Source organism: Plecotus auritus (assembly GCF_963455305.1).
Source record: "Plecotus auritus genome assembly, chromosome: 6".
NCBI classification, from domain to species: Eukaryota; Metazoa; Chordata; class Mammalia; order Chiroptera; family Vespertilionidae; genus Plecotus; species Plecotus auritus.
In genome coordinates this window covers 6,025,725-6,052,385 of record NC_137773.1, presented here as the reverse complement: position 1 = coordinate 6,052,385, position 26,661 = coordinate 6,025,725, and the positions used below count along the sequence as shown (strand labels likewise).

Genomic DNA, 26,661 nt, shown 5'->3' with positions numbered 1-26,661 from the left:
GCCTGATCGCCCCTAACTGCCCCCCCTGCCAGCCTGACCACCCCTAACTGCCTCTGCTTGCCAGCCTGATCGTCCCTAACTGCCCCCCCTTGCCAGCCTGGTTGCTCCCAACTGCCCCCCCCCCCCCGCTGACCTGGTCACCCCCAAATGCCTCCCGCTTGCCGGCCTGGTTGCCCCTCATTGCCCCCCCCCCCGCCAGCCCAGTCGCCCCCAACTGCCCCCGCGACCAGCCTGGTCACCCCCAATTGCCCCCCCGCCAGCCTGGTTGCCCCCAACTGCCCCCCTGCCAGCCTGGTCGCCCCCAATACCCCCCCCACCAGCCTGGTCGCCCCACGCAGCCTGCTGTTCGGTCATTACTGTTACTGTGACGGTGTCCCAGACAACTTGCATATTCCTCTATTATTAGTATAGATGGCACCATCATCATATATGTAGTCATCATTAACCGAAACGTTGTTATGCAGTGCACAACTGCATAAGAAAAGTGATTTAATCACTATAAATTTTCACTTTATACACAACTTTCAAAAAAAAAAACCGTCAGTCTTTTTGTCAAAGCATGTTATTTGCATATTACAAAACTAAACTTTACACAATGACAACCATGAAATATGACTACTGTCTTCCAAAATTAACCAATAAAATACAAAAGTGTGTGGTTAACATCTAGAAACTGATTTATGAATTCAAAACTTTTTAGAAATAGAACTTCATGCTTTTAGTCTGATTTACATTCTTGTCAATACATACACACACTCATCTATCAAAACAATCTATCCATTCTGTATTTAAAATGTCTCATTTCCTCATCTTCACATCATCTGTTACTATCTTGTCTTTTCTTCCCTGGAATATTCTAACAGTCTACTGATTGGTCCCCCTGAAGCAATGCAACCCTCCAAACTGAAGAAAGCACAGATCCTGTTCAAACTTTCATAGCCACCTCTCTTCTCAAAGCATACCCTCCATCTTCAACCCTTCCTCCAGTCTCTGCAGGGATCGCTCAGCAAAGAAGATAAAGATGGACTTATAAGGGCTATGGTGACCAGGAAAAGCGCAAGCCCTGACTCAAAAAGGCAGCCAGCCATTGCTTAGCCCCTATTTTCAGGTGAAACCAGAAATTAAGTGTTTTGATATGAAATGCCTCAATTTTTAAAATCTATGCAGACTAAATAACGTATCTGTGGAGCTCTATCTATCCACAGCTTCTAGTTTGTAACTTGCGACCTAAAGGATAAGTCCAAGATTTGGTATCTTTGCAAATGTATCTACCTCAACCCCCTCACACAAGCTACCTCCAACAATGCAAAGAACTACTTACCTACCAGCCCTCCTGAAAGGTAATACACAGTACTGCCTGCCGGCCATTGTTCACCAGTTACCTTTGCTATGAAAGCCGCCTCTGACCCAAAACATCCACATCCATGTCTAATTTCTGCTGTCCTCAAAGGGTAACTTTAAAAAAATGTCCCCTATGAAACTTCCTAACTCCTACATACTCCTCTCATGATCCTTAAGAGTTTTTATATTATCCTATACTTTTTATGTGAAAGACTGCAAGCCTCTGGAAGCAAGGTACACATCTGATTCTGTATTCCCCCATTCCCAAATAGTACCTATTTGAGTACATGCTCAATGATGAGTGAATAAAGCTATTTATCCGCCTATTTACATAACAACTTGTACCTCAATTTGATGGCCATCACACTGGTATTGTCCTTTATATTTTGAAAATCAAAAGGCTAACAGGGTCAGAAAAATATCCTTGTAATATTAAATTTTAATCGGAACTAACATGAACTCCTGATTTTGTTTTGTTTTACTGATTTTTTTTTAGAGAGGAAGGGGGAGAGAGAGGAAGAGAGAGTGAGAGAGCGCGAGAGAGAGCGAGAGCGAGAGCGAGAGAGAGAGAGAGAGAAAGAGAGAGAATATGAGAGATGCGTTGTTCCACTTATTTATGCACTCACTGGTTGGTTCCTGTATGTGCCCTGACTGCAGGATCAAATCCACAACCCTGGCACATCAGGATGACGCTCCAACCAACTGAGCCACCCAGCCAGGGCAACTCCTGATTCTTTTTAAATGTACTTCTTAGCTTTATGCACTGTAACGGTGCAACGATAACCCAACAGAAATCGTTTTGGTTTCTAAAACACGATTCCCCACTAAAACGAACGAACCAAAGCTTCTTGGAGAAATGGTTGATTCCTGATATGCAGGCCAAGAGATACACAAATACTGATGGGATCATTCCAAAGGAAGCAGGAGCTACCCTGAAGGGGTTCTCATTAGCCAAATCTGGACAATCTGAGCATCAATAAAGACTACAATGGACTGTTAACACACTCAATAAATAAAAGTTCAGGAGAGCATGGTGATACACAAAAGGAGGGAAAAGAAAGGGTGATCAGCTCTGTGAATGCTAGCTAAGAAATGTAGATGGAATGACAGAAAAACCACAATTTTGTAACTCCTATTGTAATAATGGATTCCAAGACTGGATGCTGAAACCACTGGGTGAAAGGCTGCAATGGAGCAGCATATTTACAAGGTGCCACGCCATCCCATAGATTCCTTTCTAATAACACAGAATAAGACTGTACATTATAATGGAGCATGAAATAACCTGTCATTAAGGTCTCCCAATGTGACTTGAATCGAGGTACACTTCATCTCTGACGAAGCATTCTAGTCAAAATGTTTAACCTAGTTGCAATCAAGCCTCTCGCCTAGTTTCTAGTTGACAGGAAGCACAGGAGTTAGAGAAACAAGTTAAATGACACCATGAGGAAACACTCAAACAAGAAAGCATGTTGCACACCCTACGGACAGCCAACTGAGCTGGACTCTTCAAAACAAAAAAACAGAAAAAGAAAAAGAAACCCAATGCCAGGAGAAGGAAGGGAAGAGCAGAGGGACTGTTCTATTAAAGACACAACCCAACACAAAGGGCGTGCTTTGTTGTTTTTATTAAAGGGGGAGGGAAAGACTAGAAAAGACATTCTTGGGACAATTTGGAAAATTTAAATTTAACTGAATATCTGATATTGTATTATGGAATTACTTTCATTTTCTTAGATGTAAAAATAGTACTGTGGTTTTATATGTGTATAAAATATAACTATACGTAGTATACAAAGAGATATATTTATGGCTGTGTGTGTGAGTGTGAGTGTGAGAGAGTGTGTGTGAGTGTGTGTGTGTGTGTGTGTGTGTGTGTGTGTGGTTTGAGAGAAACAGACAGATACTGTCCTTATTCTTAGGAGATATGTTTTCAACTTACTTTGAAAAAAAAATTTTTTTTAATTGATCTCAGAGAGAAAGGGAGAGGGATGAGAGAATCATTGATCAGCTGCCTCCTGCATACCCCACACTGGGGTTCGAGCACACAACCTGGGCATGTGCCCTTGACGGGAATCGAACCCAGGACCCTTCAGTCCGCAGGCCGATACTCTATCCCACTGAGCCAAACCAGCTAGGACTACTTTCAAATTTTTAACAACAACAAAAAAAGGGTATATATTTGGAGAAAGACAGGAGGGGTAGGAAGGATGGGAAAGAAAGGAAGGAAATACTAACGGCATGTTTCACAGACTTAGAACGAACTCTCCAAAAATTCATCTGGAATAAAAAAAGACCCCAAATAGCTGCAGCAATCCTGAGAAAGAATGAAGTAGGAGGGATCTCAATACCAGATATCGAGCTGTACTACAAAGCCACTGTTCTCAAAACAGCCTGGTATTGGCACAAGAACAGACATATAGATCAATGGAATAGAATAGAGAACCCAGAAATCGACCCAAAACACTATACTCAATTAATATTTGACAAAGGAGGCAAGAACATACAATGGAGTCAAGACAGTCTCTTCAATAAATGGTGTTGGGAAAATTGGACAGATACATGCAAAAAAAATGAAACTAATACCACCAACTTACACCATACACAAAATAAACTCAAAATGGATAAAGGACTTAATTAAACGTAAGACAGGAAACCATAAAAATACTAGAGGAATCCACAGGCAGCAAAATCTCTACATATGCCAAACCAATATCTTCACCGATACAGCTCCTAGGGCAGTGGTCAGCAAACTCATTAGTCAACAGAGCAACAAAGCGCGGCTCAAGCCGCAGTTTGCGGACCACTGTCCTAGGGCAATGGAAACTAAAGAGAAAATAAACAAATGGGACTAAGTCAAAATAAAAAGCTTCTGTACAGCAAAAGAAACCATCAACAAAACAACAAGAAAGCCCACTGCATTTGCCTATGTTATTACTGATAAGGGTTTAATCTCCAACATTTAGAGGGAACTCATACAACTTAACAAAAGGAAGATAAACAACCCAATCAAAAAATGGGCAAGGAAGCTAAATAGATACTTTTCGAAAGAGGACATAAGGAAGGCCAAGGGACATAGGAAAATATGCTCAAAGTCACTAATCATCCGAAAGATGCAAATCAAAACAACGCCAATGCGGTACCATCTCACACCTGTCAGAATGGCTGTCATCAACAAATCAACAAATGACAAGTGCTGGCGAGGATGCAGAGAAAAAGGAACCCTCTTGCACTTCTGGTGTAAATGCAGACTGGTGCCGCCACTGTGGAGAACAGTATGGAGTTCCCTCAAAACACTAAAAATGGAACTCCCATTTGACCCAGTAATCCCACTTCTAGGAATATAGCCCAAGAAACTAAAACACCAATCAGAAAGGATATATGCCCCCCTATGTTCATAGCAGCACAATTCACCATAGTAAGATTTGGAAACAGCCAAAATGCCCATCAGCAGATGAGTGGATTAAAAAACTGTGGTACATCTACACAATGGAATACTACCCTGCGGTAAAAAAGAAGGAATTCTTACCATTTGCAACTGCATAAATGAACCTGGAGAGCATTATGCTAAGCAAAATAAGCCAGTCAGAGAAAGATAAATATCACATGACCTCACTCATTTGTGGAATATAATGAACAACATAAACTGATGAACAGCCCTGACTGGTTTGGCTCAGTGGATAGAGCGTCAGCCTGTGGACTGAAGGGTCCCAGGTTCAATTCCGGTCAAGGGCATGTACCTTGGTTGTGGGCACATCCCCAGTAGGGGGTGTGCAGGAGGTGGCTGATCGATGTTTTTCTCTCATCGATGTTTCTAACTTTCTATCCCTCTCCATTCCTCTCTGTAAAGAATCAATAAAATATATATAAAAAATGTTTTAAAAAAATAAAAAATAATAAAAATAAACTGATGAACAAAAACAGATCCAGAGACAGAGAAGCATCAATCAGACTGTCAAACCTCAGAAGGAAGGCAGGGGAGGGTGGGGGTAAAGGGGTGAGATCAACCAAAGGACCTGTATGCATGCATATAAGCCTAACCAATGGACACAGACACCGGGGAGGGGGGGAGGGGAAGGGCAATGGGGTTGGATAAGGCACATATGTAATACCTTAGTCAATAAAGAAAATAAATAAATAAATAAATAAATAAATAAATAAATAAATAAATTTTAAAAAAAAAGGAGGAAAGGAGGTATTTGGAGGGAGAGAGGGAGGGAGGAAGGGAAGGAGGGAGGGAGAGAGAAGCAGATAAATGATCCAAATATGGCAAAATCTTAACAATTATTGAATCTCCATGGTGAGTTTAGTATAGGGTTTGTTGTACTGGGGTATTTTTCCCCCAATTCAACATATATGAAATTTTTAATAATAAAAGTTATGGGGGATAAAAGAGAAAACCATTTAAAAAGCATTTAGCTTAACAGTCATATAACATCATGAGAGTGTCAGGATATGAGCACTGGCAAGCAAAGCCTGTGATAGTGGAAACTGTTGCTCCATGACAAGAGGGCAATGTGGTAATGTCTATCAGATTTTGAAGAACGCCTATCCAGGGATGCTTACTGGTAGGAATCTGTCCTGAATACCCCTCCATGTGAAATTACATATACACTACATTATCCTTTACAGCATTACATGTAATAGCAAAACACTGGAAATAACCTATACATATGTGTATCAGTCCGATTGGTTTCACAAATTACAGCATCCTATCTAATAAAAGAGTAATATGCAAATTGACCATACCTCTGGTACACCCACAAACCACGCCCACAAGCCAATCAGGAGCAAATATGCAAATAAACCCAACCAAGATGGCTGTGGCCACAGAGAGCAGGAGGGAGGCTTGGGTTTCCCCGGCAATGGAGGAAGCCAAGCTTTCCACACACCCTGGCCAGCCCAGGCCTCCACTCAATGCTACAAAGTTTCAATGACAGAAGATAAATAAATCGCAACAAAAATGGCAGCAGCCACGGAGCTGGAGAGAGCAAGAGGCTAGGGTTGCCCCCGATGATGGAGGAAGCCAAGCTTCTGCACCCCTGGCCTGCTTTGGCCTCCGCTTAAGGCTACAAAGTTTCAATTATAGAAGATAAATAAATCCCAACAGAAATGGCTGCCGCCACGGAGCAAGCAGAAGGCTTGGCTCCGCTCCAGGCTACAAAGTTTCAATTGTAGAAGGTAAATAAATCCCAGATACCAGGGCCTTCCGCTTGAGTCGCCGGGGGGAGTGGCCGGCCTGCAAACCACCACAGGCCTCTCACCCAGGCCGCCCCACGCCCCAAGGGAACCCCCACCCTGATCTGGGACATCCTTCAGGGCAAACCAGCTGGCCCCCACCCATGCACCAGGCCTCTATCCTATCTAATAAAAGAGTAATATGCAGATTGACCATCACTCCAACACACAAGATGGCTGCCCCCATGTGGTCAAAGATCCTGCCCCCATGTGAACAAAAGATGGCCACCACAAGATGGCCAGCAGGGGAGGGCAGTTGGAAGGGACCAGGCCTGCAAGGGAGGGCAGTTGTGGGCGATCAAGCCTGCAGGGGAGGGCAGTTAGGGGTGACCAGGCTGGCAGAGGAGGGAAGTTGGGGGTGACCGGGCCTGCAGGGAAGGGCAGTTGGGGAGGACCCAGGCCTGCAGGGGAAAGCAGTTGGGGGGGTACCAGGCCTGCAAGGGAGGGCAGTTAGGGGTGACCAGGCCTGCAGGGGAGGGCAGTTAGGGGCAAACAGGCCTGCAGGGGAGGGCATTTAGGCATCAATCAGGCTGGCAGGGGAGTGGTTAGGGGGTGATCAGGCTGGCAGGGGAGTGGTTAGGGGGTGATCAGGCTGGCAGGCAGAAGCAGTTAGGGGCCATTAGGAAGGCAGGCAGGCAAGCAGTTGGGAGCCAGCAGTCCTGGATTGTGAGAGGGATGTCCGACTGCCCTCGAGGGGTCCCAGATTGGAGAGGGTGCAGGCTGGGCTGAGGGACACCCCCCGCCCCGTGCACGAATTTCGTGCACTGGGCCTCTAGTATACAATAAATCAGCATGCATCTTTTAAATGATCTACTCAAGAACTATGAGCGCTCTTTGGGAATTGATACGAAAGATGACCATGTCATAATTTACATTTTTTTAAAAAATCAAGGTGCAGAATAATGTGGTTGAGTAGCTGGAGATACAAGGAATGGGAGACTTTTTTTTCCTATGTACTTCTGCCTGTACCTCATGAATTCTGTACCATTGACATATAGAATGTATTCCAAACATTTCTCAAATAATGACTGACTGTAGCTGTAATGAACTCTTCATATCTTCATGTTTTCATTACCGAAACCTAATTACAGTGGAATTACAGCTCACCTGGGAATTAGGGGATGAAGTCAGTACATACGGTGAAAATAGCACATAGTAAAAATTGGCCTTAAAAATCCCTTAAATATATGCCACACTGGACCCGCACACCATCTCAAAAATTCCAACACAGCTAATCTTTACTCCAGCACACGAACAGTTCACTGTTTCTTCCACTGACTAGTGGATAAAATATCTGGCTAGCACTCAGGCCTCATGTGATGTTGAAAAATGTGTGTTTTTAAAATACCATACACACACTCATCACAGCTCAATGAGAAGCACGGGGAAACTGAGAGGCTGAGGGAAGAGCAGATTTCCATTTCTCCCTCACTCTTAATCCAGAGCCTTCACTGTTTAGGTTATTTTTCCCTTGTTTTTATCACCAGATGCAGAGAATTGAATTTGCATAAATGCACAGAAGATGAAGATGTATAGCTGCAATGTGGAGTTTAAAAAAAAAAAAAACCATTTCAAAAAGAGTACCTCTATCAATTAAACAGACCATTACAGTGGAAAAGAAAATCATAACCCAAGCAAAATGGACTCACTTGCTGACTGGAAACAGGTTGACCAGAATTCCCTGGTCAAGATGAAAAGAAGAGAGTGATAATCAACCCCTTGACCAACATCAAATATGATCTTATAAGGAGACATGACCTTAGTTGCAGCCCATTCCTTTAAAGTGGCATTCCCATACCACGATACATAGATTCCTCAAGCTGTGCTCGGAGTAACCTTATAGCTCTAGGTAAACTCGGCTACCACTGAGGCTAAATAAAAACTCACATCTTTCTATCCCTGCTGTCTCTGGTGAATCCCAGATCAATATTCCTACTAGATACTTCTCCTAGAGGATTCTCCATTAGGCAACTCAAATTCATTATAAACTGAATTCATTCTTTTTCTGCCCGCCGGCCCCCAATCTGCTCTTCTAGTATTCCCTATCTTGGAAAAGAGAAAAACGTACATCTTGGTGCCCAAGCCAAAACCTGCAATTTATACTTTATTGCATCTGTGCCCTACTCTTATAAGCAATATCCAAGTTCTATAGATCCCACCACCTACATCTCTTTTAAGTCCACCCACCCCATCATGCCCACTGACAATGCTTTGGTTCACCTTCATCATTGATCATTTGAACTAACTGGTCTCACTGCCTTGGTCTCCTCCATCCATCTTGCATACACCTGAAAAGTTAACAGTCAAATACAAATTCAGTTCTGTTACTCTTTCTACTTTGAGAACAGAAGGAGCAAGAACAAGTCCCAAAGTAATGATGTAGTAAACTGAAAACAAGCACATTTACTAACATGATGTAATACAAAGAGAATGTATCACCAGGTGTACTTTTTATGAGTACGTCCCTATTCTACCCCATACTACAGGACCAAATTAAATAAGCTAATACGCGTGTTTCGACAGAAAGAGGCCACAGAGAAGCAAGGAAAATTCAGCTGCCTTCTTAAGTCCCAAATAAACACAAAATGGACCATAGCAGTGATAAAGGCACTTTAAGGAGAACAAAAGGCTTCCCAGACTCAGAAGTCAAGAGTGCATTCAAGTTGAATTTATTAACAGGTCTAAAAACGAATGCCTAACCAGAAGAGATTCTGGAAAGTAAAAGCAAGCAGGGAGGCTGAAAGAAGAGGTTCTGCCACCGGGAAAAACCATCCCTCCCTAAAGTAGCTGAATGAGGCTGTCTCACTGCCCTGGTGAGTCCATGCTAAGCTACTTGACTATGATCTGACCTGGTGGGTACAGTCTACCTACATGAAGAGAGAATATTCCAGTCATTTGGCTTGAGTCTCAGGTACCTCTATCACTTGTTTCTTAGTTGAAAAAATTAAGCCGGAATATTAATTAGAACCAAGTAAGCAAATCTACATATCAGAAAAGTTTATATTAAATTGCCAACAAGCACATATCATTATAAAATAATAAACTGGAATTCTGGCTTTCCACGTCAGTCTTGCACAGCTGGTTAATGTAAGCCCACCCCTGAATGAGAGCCTCTTGGAGCATGCTGACCAGATCAGATTTCTAAGGATGTTAAACCAAGGACTGGACCTAAGATGAAGGTAAATTCTAAACTGTACATGTGGCTTTTTAAATGTAGATTAAAATTAAAAACTCAGTTCCTCAGATATAGAAACACATTTCCTAATAGCCCAATGTGGCTAGTCGCTACCATACTGAACAGCACAGACACTGAACATTGCCACTGTCACCAAAAGTTCTCTTGGACAGCACTGCTCTGGAAGGTAACCTGAAACAACCCGACTGGGAGCCCTCTTGGGAAACAGCCTGATAGCTAGTCCCGGATGGCTAAGAGAATCGGAGTGCTAGAGAAGGTAAGAGATACTCAACAACAATTGTTTCCTTTCCCTCTGCAATGATTTCTTCACGTCAGAAGGTACAGTTTAGACTTCAGAATTTGTGCCCCTCTTTTTATCGCTGGATGACAGTCTAAACTAGGGGCAGAACAGCAGAGGTTAGAAGCATATTCTCTGAAGCCAGACTGCCTGGATACATATTCATCTTTGTCTCTCACTAGATGTGTGACCTTGAACATGTTTAACTTCTCTATGCTTCCGTTTCCTCATCAGTAAATACAAATAATGGTACCCACCTCACTGGGTTACTAGGAAAATAAAATGAGTTTAAACATAGAAAGTGTCTAGAATTGTGCTCAATATAGAGTCAGTGCCCAGGAAGAAACTGCTCTTGTTTCTACCACCACCACCACCCTGATAAGCTCTTCAAATGACAAGTGATAAAAATGCTCACCTAGGAGAAGTACTAGCAAATATAAAAAACTAGAAGAAGGACCACAAAGTCAGAGGGTCCGCTTACAATAAAAATAACTTTTGAAAGATTAAAGTAACCTGGAGAGAATATTAAGTACCAAAAAAACTCATGTTGTCAAGAGAGTTGCCTGACAATGTCTTACTTGTAAGGCTAACAAACCCGAGGTCCAAAGGAAGTCTGCATAATAAGCTCCGGAGCTATTTAGATAACCAATAACAACTAAAGGGGAACTGAAATAAAAACAAGTTTGAGTTCACTGGACCAAATGATACTTCCCCGTATAGAACTGTTTTGACGTTTAAATTCATTGCCTCTCTTGAACTCCCTAAGTTACCTTTGTGTTTGCTTGATGAACTGACAGAAGATTTTCTAATTTTCTCATTAAGCGGGGAGAGCATCAGATATAATGGAAATACCTTCCCACACAATGACCTACCCTGAGTTCTTTCTGGTGGAAACCTATTGTAAAACCTTGCTCTTGCAGATAGGCAATTTGAAAACCCAAAGCCGAAGTACAAACTTCAGCAAATGCAGTCAGGCGGAGAGGCAGATCTTTGGAGACACATACACAGACCCAAGCTTAAAGCTTGGCTCTGCCATTTACTTGCTGTATGACCCTGGGCTACTTGCACGTAATGCTTATATAAGAGCTTCCTGTCACTATCTGTGAAATACAGGTACAGCATGTGCCAGTTGAATAAGAAAGCCTACTGTTGTAGGCTCTTTACATTGTTGGCACTGTTTACAGCAGTACCTGGCACTTAGCAGATGCTCGATAAACAGTTGTCCCAGTTAATAAATCTTCCTGAGAAGACCCTCCAAGAGCCCTAAGAATAAAAGGCTACTTACTTTACGTGGTAACTACAAAAACTATTTTGACCAGGTATTAAGTATAAATTATGAGATAATGCCTCAAAATTATCACTTGTTGTCCATATTTTACAAGCTATTCCTCAAACAAAATTCCCTGTAGGACCATTACCATAAACCATTCAAGCCTATAATAAAAATAACTGCACTTCTTACTTTGCAACAAAGTTTTTACTAGCGCTTCTGCCACATGCACCTTCACTAATCCACATCCAAACACGGGCACTGAGCACACGTAGCTAACATTTCTTCCTTTCCCTAAGAATGCAGAAAGTAAAAAATTTTGTTTTTTAAGTTTCTTTCAGAAAGTTGAGTTCCACAAAACAAAACAATACAGGGTAATGGCTTACCTGGACAATATTTTGTACTTCAGATCCACCAATCCAGAATGAATGGGGGGTTCCCTTTCAGACTAGTCTGAGAAAAGACAGCAGTCAAGCAGCTTCCAAGATTCTTTCCGTTTACTGTATCCAGCTTTCTTCAACAAAATCCCAAACATGCACTTCGGTAACTGTTGAAAGACAGAAAGCAATCCATACACCCACCATGGCACCAGTGGCAAAGGACAGCCACCAAGAAATGGAACGAAGGGAAATGGAGTGGTGGATCTGAGGCACAGAGTACAACCCCTGAGGAAGCTATTTGGTGTAAAAGGTGTGCAGCAGCATTCCTGGCCTCTGTGCTGAGAGAAGGGCAAGAAATTCTACACGGCAAAGGCTTGCATCCCTAATGTTAATATTCACTCTCATAAATAGCATGCAATTTCCAAATGAGAGCAGCTAACAGGTTACGCTCTTCTCCACAGAAATTGTCCCAGACCGTTCAACTACAATGAACTTCTTTCTCCATTTTCTAAGACAGCGCTTCCACCATTACAAAGTTTGTCAGCCAAAACTAACGATCAAATACCTCCCATTAAAGATACCTATTTAAGCACCTAACAAGAAATCTTTTGGTTTGCTACATATAAGTCATCAAATCTATACATTATCCAAATCTTCAAGCCTCAAATAAAATATGGACTTTTTAAAACACATGGCATAATTTTAAGAGTGTACTTTTGATTCAATAAAGGTCAATCCCTACAATAGCCAGTCATTGAGTAAACTAAGGGAAACAGTAAAGAACACTAATAAAGAATTTACTAGCTGACACCTTTCAAAACATAAGCCCAGTCCACATTTTATGAACATTCTTTTACTACCACACCAACTTTTCCATTAGACTGGAAATTCTAAACAAACTGTAAGGGAGAAAGAGCAAGGCATTCAACAGAAGGACACAGATAAACACTTAAAAATCAAAGACTGTGAACTTATTGCACATAAATTTTCTACTTCTTCAATTGCCACACTGTTGCCAAAATATTCCTGCAGTAATTAAAATACCGAGCTTTATGGAAGGACTACTAATGGGGCAAGCCCTTTACAGTCATTACTCATTTAATTCTCAAAAAAGATGAGAAGAAGTAAGTTGCCCAAACTCCCACATCTACTCGGTAGTATGGCCAAAGCCCTCTTCACAGAGCACAGCTGCACCCAAGTCCAAGGATTAGAAAGGCCAAGATTCCGGAGCAGATGAAACCAAGCTTTCCTCTCAACGGTCCCTACGTTAATTAACATCAATGGAGAACTAAAACAGTGTAGAAGAGGAAACATTTCGGCCTCGCTGAACAAAAATACAACTGAACCAGATGAGCCATCCTGAACAGCTAATTCCCTAGGTCTTGCCACTTAAGAAAGCATTTCCTTAGCAAAGAGCCATGTGATGCTAAGGCCTACCATATTAATGTTAAAACAAAACACCGCGTAATGCTGCCCGACTAGTCTTTGTTTATAAGCAAAGACTGTGTCTCTGACCGAGAATCTCAAATCTAGTTGAAACTGAAGAATTTTTAAGTTCCCCGGGTTGTTAATAAATCATAGGCAATGACTAAAGATGTCTGGATTTTTCAGGTTGTAGGCAAAGCAACTGAAGTGACTGACATACCAGTCAATGGTTAACCTCCCCAGAATAATCAGATGGAAATACCTTAATAACCCAAACTGAAAAGATATCACCTACTAGTAAGTAAAATCTCAAGTAGAGAATGAGTGCTCGGGTTTTTCCCATTAAGTGATATTACTCTGGAGCCAAAGAATATAATAGCAACCCAGTTTTGATAAAAGCAGCTATAGTGAGCTATGGTTAGCAGCTCAGCTTTGGGCAAACTACGGCCCGCGGGCCAGATCCGGCTGTTCTATCCGGTTCTCTTGCTCTCCCCTCCGCTCCTTTACTTTGAATTTATATTAGTTCACACAAACACTCCACCCATGCTTTTGTTCCAGCCCTCCGGTCCAGTTTAAGAACCCATTGTGGCCCTCGAGTCAAAAAGTTTGCCCACCCCTGACTAACTCCTAAGGCAATATAATAGGAGTCTGCTTTTCAAAGTATAACTTAGTGCTACAACAAAAAATGCTGAACAACTGTAGCAAAACACAACCAGAACAATTGGACTAACGAACCCATTTCTGAACCTCTGGAATTGTCAGGCCTTTTCCCTGTGTTAGTGAGTTAATTTTCCCCTCTTCCCTTCAAGTGAACATTCACTGAATGCCTAAGTGGTGGAAGACCTTATGCTAGAGACACAAAGATCAATAGATGCCAGACCAGGAGTGTAAAGACTGAGGTCCCCCTGTCCTCTGCCCCTTTCTCTTTGAGTCCCCAAGTGACCATTTCACAGAACCAAATGTATTTTATTATTAGTTCTCATAAGTGGGTGTTCTCAATTTAACTCTTAAAAATGTAAAAATTACTCAAGTTCCTTTTTTCTCGGTAGAACTCTCATTTAATTCTTCTTTTCCTTCTGTGAATCAGAAACCTGCTATTAAGAGAATGGTTCCTATATTCATTATTCTTATATTTGCACATCTCTCTACTCACAGAGACTTTTACATGTTAATGCCCCACGGTTTCTACTTCACAGCTCGAAAGTGTTCATTGTTAACTAACCCCGAGAGGGAATGTCCTGAAAATGCTTCCTACTGACATCACAGAACTCTGCAATCTTCGAATTTTGTTAAAATAATAGTAAGATCCAGGTGAGAGCTACCCTACTGGACTGTCAGGTCCCGGGTTTGTCTCTCATTTGCCTACAAAGACAAACTTCCTGTTGCTTGTGATTAGCAGAAACTTAACTGAGGGGAACAAGCACATTCTTGACCAACAGGTTTTCCCCCGTTGTCAACTAATTCAATGAACAACTCAAATGCAACTCAGGAGGAAATCTTGTGTGCTACTCACTGCTTAGTCTGTGAAAGGTCAAATCATCAGCTTTGCTAAAACAAGAATCGAAAATCCTAAAGCATTCAAAGTAAATCACAATGTTCGATGGCAATGTGACTAATCACCCGTCTCTTTCTACCTAAAAACCCAACAGGATTTCTCTGTAGTTAGAGTACAGGTCTGATTGTGTCTAACAGAGTTCTTAGTAATTTTAACGGTACTTCACAGATTTCTAAGATAATACTGATTCTGTATGATTTCATCATTTCCCCAAAAAAATCGCTAAACACAACTGAATTTTAGGCCTCTGTAAAACTTCACAAATAAATAGATGCACGACTCGGCGGGGGGTGGGAGGGATGAAAACCTCTTCACACCAACTATCTTGACTGTCCTTTACAAAATGCAGTCCCTGTACTTGTGGGGGATGTTAGTGTGGCAGGCAGGTGCTGAGAAACAAGCCTCACATACATATCTCATACAATCCTCCCAATAAGTCGAAACAATGCCTACATTTTCTTATTTTTCCAGATAATAAAATCACACCTCAGAAAGGTTAACGTTCTTCAGGTCACACAGCTGGCAAGAGACAGAGCCAGGCTACAAATCAGTGTTTCCCTCTCAAGCCCACACCCTTTCTGCTACAGCAAGCTTCCCTAAGGTCACAGAACCCTTAGAACTTATCGACTGTTTGGCGAGTTCACGTCAACAGATATAGAAGGAATCTGAGGAATACTCTGCTATCAACCACACTCGGGATGTGCAGATATCAATGAGTATCTGTGTCAAGTTCTGTAAATATGGTGAAATGTCTATGGATGTCTGTGACACACCACCCTCCTCTTCCCCTTACGGCTTTTCTCCTCTATTCATCTCCACCCTAGGCTTAAGGTTATCAAAAGGAAATCTTTTAAAGCTTTCACAACAGGAAGAAAACAAACAAAAACCTAACCTTGCCCGTGGCTCAGTGGTTGAGTGTTGACCTATTAAGCAGGAGGTCACGGTTTGATTCCAGGTCAGGGCACAGGCCTGGGTTGCAGGCTTGATCCCCAGTGTGGGGCGCGCAGGAGGCAGCCAATCAATGATTCTCTCTCATCATTGATGTTTCTCTCTCTCTCCCTCTCCCTTCCTCTCTGAAATCAATAAAAATATATTTAAAGAAAAACACACCTAACAATTTAAATTAAAAAACATCTACACACCTAAGTTCTAAGCATTATGAAGTATTCAAAGGGCAATAAGACAGAGCCACTGAACACAATCACAGGCTTTTATAATAAACAGGAAGGTAGGATAAGTATTGTAAGAGTTAGGAACAGATTATTATGAGAATTAGTGATATAGGTGAGAATTTTCAGAAAAGAGGGTGGTTAAGATACAGGCAGACAGCAATAATGCATGTAAACAATCAACCAAAAAATTCAATGTAACATTTACCAAACACCTACTACAAGAAGGCACTGTGAGGAGTTTATTTATCATTTAATAGAGGACACAAACAGCAATCTAGAGTACAAGCCCAGAATATGTGAAGTCCCACAAAATAAATGCAAAGAGCCAGAATTTATTCATTCCATTTAATAATGACTACCATGTAGGCCATCGGTCGCCAACCGGTGGTCCACGGTGAGGTCCGAAAGGCTGGCGACCGCTGAGGTAGGCAGTGCTATAGGTAAAAAACCCAAGTGGTATCTGCCACCGTAACATACGGTGACATCTACATTGTTTGGAAGGGACAGCACTTCATTAGCATAGGTAAAAGAGAGGATTGCTGACATCTGACCTGAGCCCATTTAGCCAGAGAGCCAACGATTAGGTCCTTCCCATAGTATCAGCCTTCAATACACGGGCTTAGGTCAGTTCAGACTGGTGCTGACGAAGGAAAGAGTGTGACACGATCAGAAGAACTAGGGTCCCTCATGCTTTGGCTGGAAAATAGACTGAGTGAGGGATGTGGGGAGAAAAGCCAGAAGGGAGCTGGAACTGGAATTAATAGGACTTAAAATGCTTTCTTTCCCTTAAAAGTGTAAATATCACCAGATGGAACTCAGGATCCCAGACACCTCCCAGCACAGAAAGTTTGTTTCTAGAATTCATAGAATCAAACAGCACGACTCAGAGGGACATATGTGCTGTTCTGTGAACCTATGTAATGCGCTCCTGTGCCAACTCTCTCCATTTTCAGGGTATGGCATCAGGGGTCAACAGTGCCAAGACTCATGTGCAGGATCATGGTTGGGTGGTTGGTTTGTTTTTGTCAAATCTGAAAGGACATCTTACCTACTTCAAAATCGGGGGCAAAAAATGATATATTTGAGCCACAGCCTCTTGAGGCAGGTCAATGAGGTCTAGGAATATGTATATTGTTTATTTCATTTGGACCCTACTTAAACATTACTTTGTCTATTTAATCTGCATTTGGGAAATCAGCACACAGCTAGACTTAGGATCCAATTTCTTAAAGGAGTTACTAACCAACCCCCTTACTCTACTTAGAAAGCCAATGATAGGAAGAGGGAAAATCCAAAAAGAAAAAAAAATTTGTTTCCAATATCTTCACTTGTTTCATTCATCTCCATGGCCTTGTGGCCTTTCTTCAACAGCTCTGAAAATAGCACTGATATCCCACCAATGTATTTTACTTCTATTTCTACATTCAAGCGATAACAAGGAAAATGGCTCACTTAAGGTCACCTAGCAAAGAGGAGAACCATTCAACAGCTAACAACAGCGTACAAACTGCCCGCTATTGATGTAAAGGTTGGGGAAGGGATGAGTTCACACCCACAGAGGAGGCAGAATGACCTTTCCTAATCTTTTAGCATCAACTTCTGCCATCTTCTAATAGAAGACTATCCAACTTTCTCTTCTAGTTAGCAGCTCTGTGAGTGCTTTCTAGTAATGAGGGCCTCATATTCTAACGCAAGTGTTAATAAACATCATGTGATACATAATACACAACTCTCATTTTTTCCAGTGAAGTCCACTGCGCTAGACATAGCCTGGTGAACTTGGTATATTTTAAAATGGTTACTATTTTGCTACCTCATCCTATATAATAAAATCCTAATATGCAAATTGACCGAACGGCGGAACAACCAGTCGCTATGACGCGCACTGACCACCAGGAGGCAGACGCTCAACGTAGGAGCTGCCCCCTGGTGGTCAGCATGCTCCCACAGGGGGAGCGCCGCTCAGCCAGAAGCCGGGCTCACGGCTGGTGAGTGCAGAGGTGGTGGTGGGAGCCTCTCCCGCCTCCGCTGCAGGTGGGCGGTAAGGAGCAAGGGGTCCCGGACTGGAAGAGCCCCAGACTACGAGAGGGCTGTCTGACTGTCGGGGGTCCTGGACTGCGAGAGGGTGCAGGCCGGGCTGAAGGACCCCCCCCTCCCAGTGCACGAATGTCGTGCACCAGGCCTCTAGTCCTATATAATAAAAGTGTAATATGCAAATTGTCCCCTCAACAGGGAGTTCATCTGGGAGTTTGACCAGGGGGCGGAGGCCGGCCAGGGGAAGGGCAGGAGGCCCCGGGGCAGCAGGCGGCCGGGGGAAGGGAGGGAGTACCCGGCCAGCGGCTGGCAGCTGCTACGGACCCTACCAATGGGGCCTCTAGTTAATAATAATAAATCTGATTTTACCAAATCCGTAAGTTTGAAAAACAGTCCCATCAACAAGGTATAGTATTGGGCCAATATAATGTCATAAAAGTTATTTGGTGGTTAAATTATTCACCATCAGCAATTGTAAATACAATTGTCTCAATCAAGAGTATATAGTTGAGCCCTGGCCTGTGCGACTCAGTTGGTTGAGGGCCATCCTGTGCACCAAAAGGTCTCCAGTTCCATTCCCATCAGGGCACATGCCCGGGTTGCAGGCTCAATCTCCACTAGGGGGTGTGCAGGAGGCAGCCAATCAATGATTCTCTCTTATCATGGATGTTTCTATCTCTCTCTCCCTCTCCCTTGCTCTCCGAAATCAATAATGATATATTTTTTAAAAGTAAATAAATAAATAAAAGTGCAAGAAAGAAAGGAGAGTCACAAAGAAAGAAAGTAGAGGGATGACGATTAAGAAGTTGGCGATACCCAAGAAGTTCGTTTCCCCACTTTAATGTGGCACGCTCTGCAACACCAAATGAAAGTTACCCTGTTAACCATGAAGGGCCAAACTGGTGCCAGAAGCACCATCACGAATATCTGAGTACTGAAGCTGACTCATAAAAACCTAAAAATATTTCAGACTTTAGGCTTCCAGAGTAGCCCACGTTTAACCCCTTCCCCTCCCTCAATCATGTTCTTTTGAAGCCAATGTAAAAAATATTTTGAACCTACTTCTGAAAACGGTAATTAAAATGTGGTGAACACAGAAAGCCACATGCAATTAGATTTGAAGGCTTTATCATTCCTACATCTGATCCTGGATTTACTAAATCAGTTAAGTAGCTGTGCTGTCTACTACACTGAAATAAATGCATATATGTTTATGAAAAGCATTGCCTAAAAATCTTAACGGCTATCCCTTTGAGGGAATATCAAAATCTGTATATAAAAAGCCATTTTAAAATTGATCTAGATAACTACTAAATTCTTTATTAAATTTTCTAAGAGTCCCAGATTATAATGTCTTTAAAAGGCTGAAACATCTTTTCTGACCAGAGACAAGCACAATCATGTAAACATTTTTAAGCTATGAGCATAAAATGTAGGCTGGAGACTTTTTTAACCATACACCCAAAAACACTAAGTAGATTACACTGTGTTTCTTCTTTTGAAAATAAAGACATTTAGTTATTTTTCAAATCATTAGAAATGAAAGAGCACAGAACAGCCAATGTCAAAGAGGTACCAAGATCCACGTTTTCTATTATGAAGTACTGTAAATACACCCATAAGAATATGTACTCTATTTGTAATTCTAACTAAGACATTTTACCAAAGTAATCTACAAAGTTGCAGAATGCCAAAGGCTTGACTACAATAGCTCAATAAATTATACTGAGGCAGAAAAAAATTACTTAACAAATGAAAATCAAATAAAAATCCACAAGTGACAGGATCCCTTAAAAAGCAACCACACGTGTGGGCACACACACACAAATTAGAAACTACCAGAGCTTTTTTTTTTTTATAGTACTGTACTCAAGAATGCTGGAGAAGTCTAGCCCTGTGAATTATGCAAAGGACAGCAAATATTAAGCGGCCTCCCTATTTATGCTACTGTACTTCCATTTTTAAAACATGCTTCTCAACTCCCCAGATACCATCGTCCACAGAAACCATGCAGCTATCCATCAGACTTTCAGTGTCACCATTTATTATTTATAGCATTAAATGGGGGAAGTGGCTCTGATGTCACCGACCCTACCCAGTGGAATCACTGACTCAATAAACATTTTTCACACTGGAGAAAATCTGGCTAGGAAAACATTTTGCTGGGTTAAGTAGATTCTTTCACCTTTCCCCTCCACCCTGGGTAGAAGCTGTTACCGTGTCAGGAGAGATACAAAGAAACTATGTCAAGATTTCCACAGGAAGAAACCCTGGGCTTGTCCATTTGCTGAGGCACTGACTTCCTCCACAGCCCAGTTTGATTTCCCTAACGTTCAAATTGGCAGGTAATAGCTGCCATGTTTTATTTCTCCCACCCAATCATCCACCAAGTAGCCAATTTCTCATGGTCCCGTTTCTTTAAAAAAAAAAAAAAAAAAAAAAAAAAAAAACACCCTTCTGGCTCCAAGTCCTACGGGGGAAAGGGATTGGGGTGTCCGCGGGGATGAGGAAGTCTGGTCTGGCTAGAAATGGTTTCTAACAGAAGAGTGATCGCTCCCCCAGGGACTGAAGATTCTTTTTTTTTTTTTTTTTTCTTTTTGGAGAAGAAAGAACTGGCGGGCGGCAGTCATGAGGACAACCCTTCCCCCCTCCTCCCCAATTTCCTAAAGCAGCTCTGGAAACGTGAAGTTACTCCTGGGAGATGGAATCCAGAATACCTGGGGCCTTGCTATGCAAACATCCCTCTCGGCCCAGTAGGAAACCCTTTGTCCGAGAAGCCGGACATCACTGAGGTCCGGGAAAGAGGCCCTTAATCCGTCACAGCCTCACACCCCAGCGCTTCCCACCACCACCCCGTAGGGCCTATCCCGGCACCTACACAGCTCTAGGTTGGGGAGAAGGTGCTGAGACCCCTACTAGGACGCGGGGGCCCGAGGCCCTGACCGATCTCCTCTGTCCCCCCTCCCATCACCATCTCACTCGGCCTAAGTGGGGCTTGCAAGAGCGGTGCAGGCCTGGACCGAAGAAATAGAGGAGAAAAAAATATATCCACTTCTCAGAGAAGGAAAAGGAGATGCTAGAGCGAGTGTGAGCTAAGGCCACAGCATTAGCGAGCGAGGGTCGTTCGAGAGATGGGCCCGGAGACAGGACTGGGGGAGGGAGGAGAACCGAGGGGCAGGAGGGGGCCGGGCCACCTCCTGCCTGAGATCTCGAGGGATCCGACGGAACCGCGCCGGGCCCGAGGCCAGGGAAGGCGGGGGGGGGGGGGGGGGGGGGCGGGGGTCCGGGGCCGAGACGGCGGGGAAGGGCCGGGGCCGGACGCTGAGATGGGCAGGCCCGCCCGGGGCCGGGCGGACGGAAGAACAGACGGTCCAGCGGGCCGCACTCACCATGAGCTCGATGGTCTTGTCCTCAATCACCGAGTCGGGCTCCATGGCGGCCCCGGCGGCCCCGCCTCGCTCTCCCCGCGCAGCAGCGAACCGCCCGTGCGGAGGAGGCGACGGCGGAGGCAGCAGAGGCGGAGGCGGTAATCGCACCCACTCTAGCTGCCAGCCCGCCCGGGCCGCCGGCAGCTCCGCCCTCCCCCTCGGTGGACGCAGTACGCAGAGCGAGAACTACAGCTCCCAACAGGCGCCGCGTGCTCCGCAGAGCGTGGTGGGAACGAGAAGCCGACCTCTTCTGGCAGCTCGAAGCTGAATTCTAAGCCGGAAGTAGCACTGGGTAGTGAATGCGAGAAGTGCAGACTTAAGGGTTCCCTCCAGATAGAGCCTCGGGAGTTCCATGACTACATGTCCCAGAGAACCCTGCGCGCGGGTTCTCCTTCCGCTACTTCCTCCTGACTTCCTGGGAGCTACAAGGCCGCTCAGACCGGAACGGAAAGTCCGAGGCCACTATTCACTTGTCAGAGATTCTGCGTATGCGACCCATTTCCGCACATGCGCAGTCAGTGTCTGCGGCGCCCATTCGACGCCTAGGTAGCGGCTAGGCTGGTCTGCGAGCGTCTGGTGGTAGGGACACGTGTTGGAGACAGGTGGGTTCTAGGTACTTTAGAAGGGGATGGGCTTAGGGCTCAGGTGGGGGAAAAGGCCGGCCGGCGAGAGAAGCTCGGCTAGGGAGGAGGGTCGACAAGGGGCATCCCTCTCGGGCATCCGGTGAGGTGTTTGGAGGTTTAGGTGGGGAAGAGGAGGTTTGTGGAGATGAGCTGTGGTGCTGTCTATATGCACCACGAACTGGGAGGAGCCGAGAGATGAAAGGGAATCTGTGTATACTGAGCCCCTCTTACTTATTCGTTCAGAAAGTACTTTTTAAACTTCCAGCCACCGCCGGTTACCAGTCTGGACACTGGGAGTCAGCTCTGAACATCACACACAAGGCCTCTGTTCTCGTGGAGCTTAATTCTGGGGGGGTGTCATTAACCAAAAGAGTGCCAGGCGCTAAGAACACGGCTAGAGACCTGGAGACTGAACTCTGTCACCGGCTCTGTGAACTTTGTCAGGGCCTTCCAATCAGAAGCCGCCAGGGACACAGCAGTAGCTGAACCAGTTGGGTTTTGTTGCTGGTCCCTGTGAGGGAGAACACTCACCATGAGGTGTGCTGGGACATCGCAGTGAGAGCTGTTAGGTGACCTGGGAGAGGTTTTGAGGAAGTGAGGCTTTCCCTGGATTAGCTGGTGCCGCGAAGCAAGAGTGATTCCATGATTGGGTATCTCAATAAATCTTACCTGGAAGGGAGGGCTAGGACACTACGGGTAAAGCTCTAATTGGCACATAAGCAGCCGCCCCGCATATTAGTGAGGGTGGAGCGGTCTTGTTTTTGTCTTGATCTGGCGTTGTCACAGAACAGCCTCGTCTGGTGTCTGCTCTGTGAAATTACTATATTCGACAGGAGCACGAGGCCTAGCTAAGAAGGCGAGGCTATCACCGAGTAATAGGACGGCTGGGCTCTAATGTATCCGGCCAGCGTTCAAATGTCAGAGGCTACTTTCTCTTTCTCACGTGTTTTTTGCATTCTCTGCACGTGTACAGTGAGTTGACTAAATGAGCTAGAAACCCCAGGTCTAAGGTCCAGGTTATTAGTTGTTTTTGTGCACGCAGGACACAGTGTAAGCTCCTCGCCGTTGGCGTTTCAAGTCCCATGATCCTTACCTGGTGCTTTCCACCAAGGGAACGGAAAGAAAAGCAATAGGAAGAAAGTGCACGGGATTGGAAAGTGATTGCCATTAACCTGCTATCTGAATTTCATCGGACCCCTTCCCCTGTCTAGGCTTTTGGACATTTCGTTAGTAAAACAAATCGGTTACAATAAATGACCCGTGTTGCAGTGACGTATTACATCATAATAAAACACCCCCAAGACTTAGTAGCTTAAAATATTATATTATTTTTCACAATTGTGTGGGTTGACTGGATTCAGCTGAGCCCACATAGTATAAGCTGATTACTGGGGAATGATTTCAGTTGGGCGCTCATCAAAACAGCCCCTAGGGCCTCCCTTTCCACCTGGGTTATCATCAGTCAGGCTTCTGCAGGATAATTAGCTTTCTAGACCAGAGCAGCAGTCACCAACCTTTCGGACCTCACGGACCACCAGTGGTCCGCTGTTCTTAGAGGACATGACCCCAATGAGCAAATGCTTATTAAGCCTTTGCTAATGTCCCATTGGCCAAAGCATGTCATATGCCCAGCCCAGAGTCAGTGTGGGAAGGGACAGAGTCCCGGTTGTGAACAGAGTCCTGGTTCATTGGGAGCCACCAGTGTATCAGCCAACCAGACTTCTGAGGTCCTGACCCTTTCCACTGGGCCTAGCATGTAGGGTTAGGGTAGGAGTCACAAGCTGAATATGACTGTCTTTTCTATTGTTTTAAAATTTGACACTTTCACTTTAAAATCAATTTCCAGCTTCTCTCAAAAATTAAACCCTCTATTCTGGCCAGAGGTTAGAGCAGCCTTGGGCAAACTACGGCCCACGGCCGGATCCAGCTGTTATATCCGGTTCTCTTGCTCTCCCCTCCGCTCCTTTAATTTAAATTTATATTAGTTCACACAAACACTCCATGCATGCTTTTGTTCCGGCCCTCCGGTCCAGTTTAAGAACCCATTGTGGCCCTCGAGTCAAAAAGTTTGCCCACCCCTGGGTTAGAGTGTCAGTGTTTAGATTCTTGGTCAGGGCGCATACCCAGGTTGCAGGTTTGATCCCCAGTCAGGGTGTGTACGGGAGGCAACCGATCCAAGTTTATCTCATATCGATGCTTCTCTCCCTTTCCCTTCCTCTAAAATTAATGGAAACTTTTTTTTTTTAAAGACTGGAGTGGGAGCCCTAGCCAGTTTGGCTCAGTGGATAGAGCGTCGGCCTGTGGACCAAAGGGTCCCGGGTTCAATTCCAGTCAAGGGCACATACTTTGGTTGCAGGGTCCTCCCTGGCCTGGGCCCTGGTTGGGGCTCGTGCAGGAGGCAACCCATCAATGTGTTTCTCTCACATTGACGTTTCTCTCTGTCTTTCCCTCTCTTCCTCCACTCTCCCTAAAAATCAATGGGCAAATATCCTCGGGTGAGGATTAACAACAAAATAAACGTTGATGAAAATAAAAGAATCTCTTGTTGGGGGAAAAAAGACTGGAGTGGGACCCTGTAACTATTTCTGCTCTGCCAGCTGGCACAGTGATTAACTGTCAATGAGCACCTGAGGAGACACCGCTGCATGAAAGGACTTCTCTTCCTGGCTCGAGTACACTTCCTTTTCCTTCTTGCCTTTGTGGCACACAGCAGCAGTAGTTTGCAGAACTGTAACCCACACGTATACACCGGTGGCTGGGGTATCCAGGGGGGGCTTCCCTGTGAGTTCAGTGGCACCTCAGCAGGCAGTTTCCTGCTTGCCAGCCCCCACCTGTGGCATGTTCAAATGCTGTATTCTCACCTGTGATGATGAGTTTCCTGCATTCAGATACATTAGGAGGATAGCGCACTGAAATTGTGGCAACTCATTTCCCCTAATGTCAAAAAAAAGGCAGGTCTTTTGAGGGAGAATCTTGTGAAATCATAAGGGTGTCGGTAAGATGCATTGAAGGTAGCAGCTCTGTATCTTATCCACATGACAAGGCTTCCTGCCTTATCTATCGGGGAAAAAGATATCATGAACTATATATTTGCACATTTATTTGGATTGAAAAAGCCAAACTTTCTGAGAGTCTAATTTGATTGACTGGTTCAATAGGATTGGCATTGCCAATAATGGGTTGTTAGATTAGTTAATTCTTTAGTACCCTGATTGTGTGGAAAATATATTTAAAGCACATAAGTACAAACGTTCATCAATTCCTTTATTGGCAAATGTATTGAAATTAATATTTGTATTTTCCCCTACCCTTTTTAAACTTAGGTTAAATAAGACACCTGCAATTGAAAAAGTAAAGAAAAGTTATATTAGTCAGAATGGAATACACTATGCCACATGAGCAGATTATCCTGTGTATCAAAGAAACAGAACCACTAAGAGTGAATTAAGGAATATTTTACAAAGAGTTGATGTTATATAATTGTCAAAACTAGTTAAGCAATCTCTAAGGCTGTTGTCTTCCTGGGCAACAGTGGATCTTAGAGTCCACGGAGCAAGCAAGTCAGGAAGGGGAGATGGGTGGAAGGTTGGGGAGAGCAAGCATAGGTGAACTGGGGTCAGACTGAAACCTGTGTCAGTGCTTATTGCCCCTGACCTTGGTGCTATGGATGTCCTGCAGAGGCTGAGCCCTGTCACAGAGATGAACACCCACACCTGGCCCAGGAATCAGAGAAGCTGAAAGGAGGCTCTAAGTCTAAGGGAATGTGGAGCCATTGCAGAACCAGCCACTCCTCATACCACGGAGGTGAGTGAGCTGAGCCACAGAGATGTATTTGGGCTACAAAATGACTGCAGTTTCACTTCCACCCCCCAAATCCCTCACAGGAATCTGCCTTGTGGCCCACCCTAATCAGAAACAGACAAGAACAAAATTCAGGGAAATGTAGTATCCTAGCCAAGCTGACCCATTACTAAGTTTTCACACCTTTAATACACATATCTGTTCGTGTGAAGTGCAAAGTGGTCAGCCAGCTCTGTATCTTAGTTAGACCATCTGGAATTCATGGAGTATTAATGGGAAAGAGGGGAGGTTCAATAACTGTGAACTGCCTTATCTCAGAAAGTCATTCCTGCTCACTATTGGCCGGTGCCCAATCACTCAGTCCTAGGAGGCTGGAAGGGCTGCCAAAGGATGTGCTCTGCTGTGTGACTAAAAAAAGAAACGAAGTAGAATTCGCTGAACAAATAGGATGATCTCTGCTACACAGGTATGATTAATTTCATTTATTAAATCTCGGTGAAGAGTCTTTGGTATGCTCTGAGAAACCGAGTTTCTCCAGTGACAATATAAAAAGTCTTTTTAGTAGTCAGGCGGTTCCCATTCTTTTGTTCTTAACAGAATTGATTGAATTGAGTTCCCATTTCCTCATCTATAAAATGGGAATGATGGTGTCTTCCTCATGGTTTGTAAAAAGGATTCAATTAAGTTAATATGTGAAAACTCTTGGTGGTTGAGTGTTGTTGTTAAATGAGAATAATAGTTAATGTCTGTAGAGAGAAAACACACAGAACTAGGAGGAGTAACTTTCAGAACAAATACCCTAAAGTTAGACCTGCTATATGACCATGTACTCAGAAGCTGGTAAACCCTTTCTTGTCTGGCAAGTGTGAAGTGTGCCCTGCTTTTCCCGCTCCAGCCCAAGAGAAAAACCCCAAAGGCAAA

At 44.0% G+C, this 26,661-nt stretch overlaps 1 protein-coding gene across 8 annotated transcripts in view; it reads right to left on the bottom strand.

Annotated features, from left to right (window-relative positions):
• FBXW11 (F-box and WD repeat domain containing 11) overlaps positions 1 to 21,606 on the bottom strand; it is a 105,300-nt gene extending 83,694 nt beyond the window's left edge. Inside the window, exons 1-2 of one of the 8 annotated variants that reach the window (XM_080676987.1) lie at positions 21,278 to 21,483; positions 11,709 to 11,869 (exon numbers count right to left, since the gene is read on the bottom strand). Coding sequence is in view for 4 of the 8 variants with exons in the window: in XM_080676980.1 (XP_080533106.1) it covers positions 21,278 to 21,322 (45 nt within the window). In the remaining 4 variants the exon portion in view is untranslated. Of the gene's footprint in view, positions 1 to 11,708; positions 11,870 to 21,277 lie in introns of all 8 variants that reach the window. The other 7 variants (XM_080676983.1, XM_080676986.1, XM_080676984.1 and 4 more) reach the window with 7 other exon arrangements.
• Between the last annotated feature and the right edge of the window lie 5,055 nt (positions 21,607 to 26,661).